The sequence below is a fragment of the Arachis hypogaea genome, chromosome 5 (assembly GCF_003086295.3).
Source record: "Arachis hypogaea cultivar Tifrunner chromosome 5, arahy.Tifrunner.gnm2.J5K5, whole genome shotgun sequence".
Classification (NCBI taxonomy): Eukaryota; Viridiplantae; Streptophyta; class Magnoliopsida; order Fabales; family Fabaceae; genus Arachis; species Arachis hypogaea.
This window is the reverse complement of record NC_092040.1, coordinates 59,946,334-59,956,868: the sequence shown is the minus strand read 5'-3', so window position 1 is coordinate 59,956,868 and position 10,535 is coordinate 59,946,334. Positions and strand designations below refer to the sequence as shown.

Genomic DNA, 10,535 nt, shown 5'->3' with positions numbered 1-10,535 from the left:
TTTATGATTCATTTTAAATCTAACTCAATTCTCTATAAATTTGTGTCGAATAGCTATTTTCAATTTCCAAAAATATAAAACTGTATAAGTCTTGAAAAGTGACAATTCAGATTTGATACTTCACCTACACGCAAATTAGATTCTAAGAAAAGTGTGCTTATGATTGTTATTAATCTTGTCTTGTTTATTTTAAATTGCGTTATGGCCTACGAGAACATGAGATCAAGGTTTATGAGTTTGTATCATCTTCAGGATACATATTAACATAATTAAGATTTTTTAAGGGTGTTGTTTATTTTTATTGAGTGATTGTAATTGTGATTATGATGTTCTTTTTGACGATTATGTGGTATGAATAAAGCTTCATTCTTTATCCCTTTATAATATAGTACACCCATTTTTTTTTTCAACTATTAATCATTTGAATAAAAATTACTTATTCACCAATTTTACATATATAAATTATTTTATATACGTAATTCCATATTGTTCTAAAAAAATTTCGTAAGATTTTAAATATCAACTACCAATATAATTAAAAAAAAAAGGCTTAAATCCAGTTTAAAAATATTCGGCTGTTACAGAAAAAGACGGTGCAGTAGATGGGATGGAGACAATTTAAAAACTTAGAGGAATAATTGCTATTAATTGAGTAAGTAATTCGGATAGGCCAAAAAAAAAAATTAGCTATGTAACACTCGTAAATGCAGTGAATAGAGTAAAAACATTTATCAACAGAAATTAAATTTAGGCATTAATGGAAATTAAATTTATTTAACGTATAAAGGCCTTCTATCATTCGAACATTAATGGAAATTAAATTTGAAAACGAAAACTCTATGGAAGTTCTTAGTATATTTTGTACTTGTTAAAAGTGTCGTTAGTTTTATTTATTTTTATCCATTTTATTTAATCTGAATCAAATTTGTAAGATTTTAATGCAAAATTTTTTTATTTTAATAATTCTCATACATAGAAGAAACTGTTGCTTATATTTATTTTTGATAGTGTGAATTGAGTATTTAGCCTTAGAGTATTTATTTTTTGAACGAATTCGTGTGTAGGTGTTATCATCAGAAATTTTGCCGACAAATATTATTATTTAAAGTTCCACATGTACTATTTGTTATTGGGAGTGGATTGGATTATCGAAAAATTAAGTTTTTGAGATGATTTATTTTAATCAAACAGGTAAATACTAAAGAGGAATTGTATAAATTAGAAGTACTTCATTATTAGAGTGGAATATAATAAAGGGATAAGGAGTTGTAAATTTAAAAAAAAAAAATAATGTCTTTCTGATTTTATTTGAAGGTACTGTATATAATAAAATATCGTCAGTTAACATGTTAACTGTTTAACTCTGTTGATTACTATTATTATTAGTTTATTACTATTTGAATTTTGAAACAACTGAATGTGATCATAACAAAATTTAAATAACAAATTGGCATGACCGAAGAAAATACATTTTGAAGATGATAGGGTTATAATTTTTAAATTTGAAACACCATTCGAACGTCTTGCTACTATTAGACAAAGATAAAAATTAAAAACATGAACTAATAAATAAAGAATGACGTATTTATAAGAGTTAGTAAAATTTTTTAGAGTATATATCCATTTTGGTCCTCAAAGAATTTCAGACTGGACGCTTTAGTCCCCAACTAAAATTAATTACTCGATTGGTCCTTAACAATTAACTCCGTCAGTCACTTAGGTCCTTTACTCCATTAATTCTAACGGAGGACAAAATAGTCCCTAACACCTCTAATAGGGGACAAAATGGTCCCTGATCTCCTCTGTTTGGAAACGACACTGTTTTCTTCCAATTTCCATCATATCTCGCATAACACTAACAGTCTAACACTGTAACTTCAAACTACACAATGCACACTCTATAAATTTAATGTTCACAAAAAAAAAATCCTCAACTTGTTCTCAACCAATTTATACTCAAGAAACTAATGCCTATGTCTCTCAACTAATTGTCGTCTTCGATGGATCCCATGAATCTAGACAGCAAGTCTGATTTGTTAAGACTAGCCGTTATTGTTGCCATCTGCCTCCTCCTCTACCCTAACATCTCCATGACCACATTGTCCACCACTCCGATCGTTTCCTTCAACTTCTTCTCCGAACCAAAGTTCAGTAATCGTTTCAGTTTCCATATAAGCGGCAACGACGACATTGCTCGTTGTAATAGTTTGGATGCGAGGTCGAAGCTGTCTGCAAACTTGGACTTCGGAAAAGAAGGAATGAAGCACTCAGTATCTATTTCAAATGAGAATTTGCATATGATGTCGAAGGAGAATCTTCTCATGATGTCCTGATGTCCAACAATCTATATTGCTTGTCGGAGAGTAGAGAAAGGCGTGCCCTTAGAATAGTTGTAGAACTTGGTCTTGAGGATGCCGTGGATGTTGTCAGAGTTGGATGTGGTGTTATCAAAGACGTGGAAGTAGATATTTTTGGTGAGTGAAGTACAGAGGAGGTGAATGTACCAGTCACAAGGATTTAGGAAGTGTGTGATCCATGACATGTTGAGGTAGGTGCAACACGTGTGACAATTACACCATGGCTTAATCTTGGAGCTAAAGAGGAGGAAGGAAAAGATGGAAAAGAAGATTGTGAAGGTGAAGAAGGAGAGTATGAATGTTAGGGTTATGCGAGATATGATAAAAATCGGGGAAGAACAGTGTCGTTTTCGAATAAAGGAGTCAGGGATCATTTTGTCCCTTGTTAGAATTGTCAGGGATAATTTTGTCCCATGTTAGAGTTTTTAGGGACCATTTTGTCTTCCGTTAGAGTTAACGGAGCCAAGGACCTAAGTGGCTGACGGAATTAATTGTTAGGAACCAATCGAGTAATTAATTTTAGTTAAGGACTAAAATGTCTGGTTAGAAATTTTTTGAGAACCAAAATAGGTATATACTCAATTTTTTATATTGGTTTGCTTTTGTTGGTCAGATCATAATAAATCGGGTGAATATTTATAATGATTTAATTTCTATAATCCTAGCTAGTTTCCTTAATTAATTGCAGCGTATAACCCAATTTAGAAAATGAGATGCACTGTTTTTATGTATCATTATGCATACGGTTCTACTAGGGTTCACGTACAATTAAACATTAGTCATACAAAGATAAAGTTGCACCTGACGCAACACAGCTTACGGTAACAAGGTCAACCTAAACTGAGAGATGTCTATTAGATAGGAAGAAAACATAATTTCCGGGGAGGCCGCACGCAATGTTCTGGCTTCGCATATGGTTCATTAGCAGCACATCCGCACCACAACACTAAACCGCGTCGGTTTCGGAACAAGGTTCGGTCTTCTTTGACCCATGACATCCAAAAGGTTCAGCAGAACCCATTTGTAGGTGCGCACCTCCTCATCCTGAAGCAAGGCAAATCCAAAAATGCAAGTTTGCCTGTGATGATTTGTCCCAGAGAACACCACCAGAGGTTTCTTGTACTTGTTCCCACGGTATGTCGCGTCAAATGCAAGGACATCACCAAACAACTCATAATCGGATTTCATGATACCGTCCACCCAAAATAAGCTACCCAACCGATTATCTACAGTCGTTGTGTATCTGGCGACTGACATAAGGTCCGCATTTGCCTTCCCCTCTAGGTAGCTTATAGTTGCAGCTGCATCCCCATCCAAGATTCGTGCTCGGCGTTGACTGTGAACATAATTGTACAAATCCCTTTTTGTAAACCGAAGCATGCTGTAGCCACCCGATTGGCCTGCCATGTAAGCCATTATTTTCGAGGTAGGAATTCCAAATTGCTTCATGCTATTCACTTGAGCCTTATCCCCGTCGCTCATTTTTCGGTGACTTGGCAACAGGTTGCAAAACTCAGCCGGAGCCATGTCGTGGTTGTGTTCATCAATAATCTTTCGCACTCTCCACACATTATCATGCACATCATAGTATATTTTCAATTTTGCCTTGCAGTCCGTGCGACTCTCCAGCCGCTCCTCCCTTACTCGTTCTGGCCTATCATAATGCTTGTCACTCCTCGTGCCCTGACGATGACAGAAGATGTCCCGCCTCACTAAAACACCGTCAACCCGTCCCACATCCCCCTTGCAAACACCAAACCCCCTTGTCCAGGCAAACTCCTTGTAAGCATTGTAGGCCTCCTCCTCAGAAGTGAAAACTGTATGCAAGAAGTCCTCTGCGGTAAGTAACACAGGCACCTTGCCGTGAACATCCCCTTCTGAGCGATGCGATTCTTTGTTCGATTCCGAGTGACTTGTTCCTATGCCAAATAAGCTAGTACTGTCGTCGTCATCAGAGGACCCTGAAGAACCACACACACCCAACGACATCTCTGATGACTCTTCATCATTATCGCTTGAGTAAAGGTCGAAATCCATTTTGCCTGAATTAACTGTAAAACCAGCATATATAAAAGGAAATAAACAAAGCTAAGCAGCAAGCACGTACTTACAAATAAAATTAGCATTCATAGAAAAAGTGAAAACATAGAGAAAACATTAAATTTTGACTAATGAATGGGATATCAAACGCCACTCAAAGTCTTCTGCTCATATGATTAGGAATCCTAGATTAAAAATATAGTCCTAGGATACGAGGAAATGGTTTTCACGAACTCCAATTTAATAATATGAGTCATAGCCATCAATATCCATGTCAATCGAAGTTAATTTCACACAACTGAATATCTCAAAATTAATCTACCGTTGGTTATCATATGTGGCATCCTTATAAAATTTTAATCTGAAAAATTAAAATTGTAACTTACAATTTTTTTCTCAGTTTACACGAATACAATTATATCAATATATTTATAGATATATTTAAACTTTTTAACATAACAGCTTAAATTAAAACACTAATAATTTATGGAATATCACTAAATTAAATAAATGAATATACCTAAGAAATTCTTCCGAGTTTGCAATGTTTTCACCTTTGCTTCCAAAAGTATTCAACTGCTTTCAGTATGACGTTTGCTATTTCATAGTGTTTAGTTAAAATGAGTACACTTGATATAAGTCATAGTGAAGCTATATATATATAGAGAGAGACATAGATGACATAACACACACCCTATTGGACTCGTTCGATTGATGACACAGGCATCACTCTCAAAGTTGCAACTAGGAATAGTGCTGCTGTTGTTCATCATGGCTAACCAACCAAATCAGTTATATCTGTTTCAACAAAAGAAAGAGAAGAGGTTTTAGATAGACTATTGTTATAAACTTTTACAATAAGCAGAATAAAATAATCTATGCATGTACTTTTGTGTTAGTCCAGCATCAAATTATTGAGTTGTCAACATAAGCATGTAAAGATGCATGAATTTATATAAAAGGAAAGAAGAAAATAATAATAATAATAAATTAAAGCCTCGTTGGGACATCTATGGAAATAGTTGCTTGTTTTTTGTTTTTTGGCCATTCTGATTTCTTTGAATAAATAAAGCACAGAAAGGTAGTTAAATTTCTCGAGTTCTAAATGTGGAAATCAATTTGGCTTCGCTATTACAGTTGAAAGGTACATGCACATTATCAGGAAACAAGAAAACAAACAAGGCTCAGAGAAAGAATAATAAACAAATATGATGAAACACATACAAGAAAATTGTGAAAACACTTAATAAATTTGGTAATAACAAAACCTGCCAAGTCAACTTAACAAAAAAGCTTTAGCATAACTACAACACTCATAAACAGAGAAATAAAGAAGAACCCCACCTCATATATAAGGCAAAAAAACACTCATTTTTTATTTTTATATTTTATAGCTGGTTGATTAGAGGATACTATAGAAACTGAAGCTTCATTCTTCTCTTTGAAGAATGTGTTGTTGCATTTGCTTTATGGGAACAAGAAGAAAGTGAGGTTAACAGCAAGAAATAATGAATGTGACATCACCAATAAGAAGAAAGGAGAAGAGATGAAAATACAAGGCCCCAAGTTGAAGTGGTGCTTGTTCTTGTTCTTGTCAACGTTCAAACAGCTAGAAAAGCTGAGTATTGTTAAATTCAGTTTTAACAGCTTGTGCTTAATACTAAAAATTGTAACTTCCAGCAACCAATTCACTTTAAAGAAACAAATATCATTAACTAACAGAGAAGTACAAATTAAGAAATTTTAAAAACAATTACGGTGAAGAAAAACAAAAAAATAAGAAGTTCTTGGAGTGTAACTTTTACGGGCAGCCAATGCATGAGGCTCCCACTTGACACACATCTACAATTTTGTTGGGGAGACGCAATTATTTGAAGAAAATGGTGGTATACAGCTGCACACAATATACACATATTTTGTGTCTTTCCAGGAAGTTCAAACATAAATTTTTTATGTTGAACACAAATTTTTTATCTATTTTGACCTTTAATATTTTGTCAATTCCCCATATCTACCATCCTTCTCCTAACCGTTCCCTTTTTCTCCTTCACTCACCAAGAGGCTGTCTTTTGCTTCTCTCCTATGACAACAACTCTCTCTCTTCCTCCCTTCATCACTTCCTCCCCTATTTTTTTTTATAATAATCTATATCTGGGTTATGTTACTTCTATATTTGAGTTATTGAAAATTTGAGTTATTGAAAATATCGGTAGTGACTGTGTCAATCTTAAAAGAAAAGTAACAAATTGAAGTGGGGATAGTGCATGTCATGTTACTGTAATATGGTATTCATGATGAAAAAGAAGAATGATATTCATATTTTAATTTAATTGTGATTTGTGTTTTGTGTTATGTATTATTACCAAACAAATAAAAAAAAATTATATGTATTCAAATATCTATGTCTTATTTTCTTCCACCCATTAACCAAACACAGTCACAAGGAACCCAAGTTCTTGGGTTACCAAGAGATGCCATCTAATAATCATGGGATTTTAAAAGGTAAGAAGAACACATATATGTTTTGAATTATAAAAGCATGTGAGCATATACAAAAAATTTAAATTGGTGGAGCTTTTCTTGTTCAGTGAAGCCAAAACACAAACAGAAGATGGGCATAGAATATGTTATCATGATATGAAATCAAATTGGTGGTTGATATTGTTGGGAAAAGTTTTTTTCTCTGAGAAGAATTATTAACTAGCACACAAGCAAAATGTAATAGGAACAATGTTGTTTTTTATAAGATTATATGTTTGCTAGTAATTAGTAGCAACAAGACACTCAAGATTTTTGCGAATATGAATTTTTTAATAATGTGGAAAAGCGGCCAAATGGAATGAAAATGGGAACACTTTAATATATAGCAAGTACATTTTACTCGGTTACATTTCTACTTATTTAAATTTAGTCTCTAACCGTATAGTTCAAAGGGGGCAACATGCATCTTTCTAAAGTCCAGTTAATTTGAAATGTGCTCTAATTAGCTCGATAGAGTGGCAGGTGAAATCCATCAATTTGTATAGCTCGAATGACATGTTTTTTAAATTCTAATTGAAAGTGAAAAAGTTCAAAAATTCAACGGAAGATCAAGAAGCATATTTTTAAATGTTCCAGCTATGTTAAGTAAAAAAAAAATCAACAAAACTTCAGCTACACATAACCAATAATTTCCCTTTCACATCACGCCCGTTCTACCAAAGAATATTAATGAGTTTCTGTATAAGAAATCTATACCAATACCTAATCTATTTCAGCAAAAATGGTGCATTGTTAGTTTACAATGCAAACCCTAAAAACATAATTAACAGTGCACTATCTTATGTGAATTTGCAACGCAAATGAGAAATAAGGAGAATACCAGTGATTGTGGACTGCCGATAAGAAATCGAAGCAGAAAGAGATCATGACTGCGAGTTCTGATCAGGCTTCCAAAGCCAAAAGCTCGATTACGGTTTCGCTTCTGCTTTGGGATGACGCAGTTACGGCAAAGAAGCTTCTGCTCACCGCGTCTCAACGCAATCCAGCCCACCTCTACCTGTTCCGCTCAGAGAAGCCCCCTCTGTCCACAGTCATCGAGTACACTCCTATGGTTATCCATCGAACTGGTCGTGGCGGTGCAAAATCCTCTCACCGTTACTCATACTCTCACAAGTAGGTTGAAGATCTGGTGCTGGTAGCTCAATTGCAGTTGTTCCAAGTCTTCTTTCCTAACACTATTAATGGATTTCTTAACTCTACCCAGCCCCAACACCCATCCAGCCCAAAATCAAATCGACCTATCCTTCAAAAAAGTCTTGCCAGCCCATAAATACAAATGAAGTTACTTTCTTAAAAATTTCCAAGCCGAGCCACAATGAAAGGTGTAAGCGCCGCCTGTCCATAAGCCTCAACTTGCATTTAGGAGAATATCCCACATGGGACACGCGTCACTAGATCCCTAACAATAAAAGAATCTCTGTAAAACTGCATCTGTACCATAGTGTGCACCTTATTGTTATATACTTTAGGAAAATTATCCCGTACACCGGTCAAAATGTGCGGAGCAACGCAGAGGGATTCTTTGCGGCTGGATCCGATGATTTTTCTTCCTTATTCTTCCTTGTCCTTGTACTCTCCTGATTAATTTTTCTTCCTTTTTCTTCCTTGTCCTTGTACTCAACTGATTACTTCTCTTCACGACAAACCTTAAGTGTGGAATAGAATCTGCCATGATCTTCTCAGCTTCAAAAGAAGATATGGATTAAGATATGCAAACAACACATGGTCAATGGAACTTTTCTCAAACTGAAAAAGATTGAATCATAAATAAATACAACAAACTCCAAAATAAAAAAATTAGGGATCTGGAGGGAAGGACAATGAATAATGGACTTGCAGATTCTTTTTAGGTTATTCAGAATTCACATAAATAAAATTTTTCTATTAAAATCCTTTGATGAGTTGAACTCAAAATGGCAGTGATCTTCTCAGACATACACACAATCATAGCAGTTAGACTATCCACTCAATTTATATTTTTTATTTTATTTATTTATTTAAAGTTTCTGCCTTGCGTCTTCTTTAAGCAAACAAAATAAAATAGGCATTGCTTTCTTTTTTTTTGTTACCTTTTAGAATCTCAGGTTCCATGCTATTTATTATTTATTGCTACTTTCACTTTGCATATTGGTAGATGAAAACACTAAGCTAAGGTCTATTATTACAATTGAAAGAAACAGAGATTACAGCTTCTTATTTTATGAATTTTTTTTACGGTAATAATAGTTCACTTAGTTAGAGACTTTTTTCAGTTTTCCTATAATAATATAAAATTTAGAATAAATTATTACTTTAAATTTTCTAAAATGTTATTGTATTTTGGTGACAAACTAAAAGGCAATATATGTAATATAATAAGGTAGCTAGTTGTATGAGTTGCTAAAATTGTCGAGGTTGCTCATGGTTTTATTTGGGATAAAAGGGATGGCCAATTGGCCATAAAATGATTATGTGTACTACATCTAAATGTGGAATCCGGATAAACCGAAAAAGTAAAAACCTATTTGAGGACCTTTTGAATAAATCATGACGTCTAGTTGAAAAATTCATATTAAAAGGAATAATGATGAGAGGAATGTATTCACATTACTTAGCTTGAGGTGTGACACGTAGTTGCTAAAGAATTGTAATTTTGAGCAGAGGGTAGGGTTGAGTGCCCAATCAGGAAATTGGTTCAGCAGTTGACAAGGTAAGCGAACTTATCCAGTTGAAATGCTCATCGATGAAGACATTATGGATGAAACAACATCCTTATTCAATCCCGAAGCAAGTTCAGGCCACAATTCTAATGAAAATGACGATAGATCACGACTGCTGATTGGTGTATAATGGCTGCAAGATGCAAAGTGGTGCCCCTTGTTCTTTAATTATCAAACACAAACATTGGATGATTGATAATTAAAAAATCACAATAATAGTCTAATCTTAAGCCACCGACGACCACAATAAGAAAAAAGTCCATCTCTACATTGGCTCAACTCGGCTACAACACAAAGTGAGCCTAAGAAAAGGAGTTAGTCTAAAGTAATTTGGACAGATCTGACATCAACTCTCCTACAATACAGCTAAAAACAATTCAACCGATTGCAGGCCCAACTTAAACCTCAGCTCTTTCTGTCCACTGTAATCAGTACATGTGAATCTACACTGTTTATATAATTTATTTTAAATCTCAATGATGCAAATGTGCAGAATACCAAATTCCTCTCCGATAGCGTGCCCTATGGGAACCGCTTCCTATACTTTATTAGAAAGGATCACAAAGTGAATCTTGTTTTGCCCTCTCTCTAAGTCTTTTCAATTGTGTGTTTGCTTCTGAGTAGGTGTACGCTAGGTATGAGGCAGTGCGGAGAGGTTGGAGGTATTAGACAATTGTGTGTCAGGCATTGTCCCTGAGTGACAGCATGGGTGTACATGGTAATGGCACTACATAGGGTTAAACGGCTTAAGCCGAGCCCTTGTTTATGTGGGCTCGTTTCCCACTTATTTGGGCCAGTTATGGATCTTAGCTTGATCCTATTAGTTTATGCATGTCTAATCTGATTGCAATTTTTTAGCCCTTTGTATACGGTCCAGAAGGATAGACAGGCTGGTACA

At 34.6% G+C, this 10,535-nt stretch overlaps 1 protein-coding gene and 1 long non-coding RNA gene across 3 annotated transcripts; both read right to left on the bottom strand.

Annotated features, from left to right (window-relative positions):
* Positions 1-3,278: 3,278 nt before the first annotated feature.
* Positions 3,279-4,394, bottom strand: LOC112803567 (protein FAR1-RELATED SEQUENCE 5-like). Its single transcript, XM_025847051.1, has one exon. It carries the CDS (start codon positions 4,392-4,394, stop codon positions 3,279-3,281), a length of 1,116 nt encoding a protein of 371 aa, XP_025702836.1.
* A 418-nt stretch (positions 4,395-4,812) lies between these two features.
* LOC112801616 (uncharacterized) lies at positions 4,813-10,063 on the bottom strand. 2 transcript variants are annotated; one of them, XR_011882154.1, is made up of 3 exons: positions 9,524-10,063; positions 7,759-8,621; positions 4,813-5,195 (listed from the first exon to the last, which is right to left on the bottom strand). It is a non-coding gene; the product is annotated as an uncharacterized lncRNA (long non-coding RNA). The 2 variants fall into 2 exon arrangements; XR_003201996.3 differs by lacking the exon at positions 9,524-10,063 and having other exon boundaries at positions 7,759-8,728.
* Between the last annotated feature and the right edge of the window lie 472 nt (positions 10,064-10,535).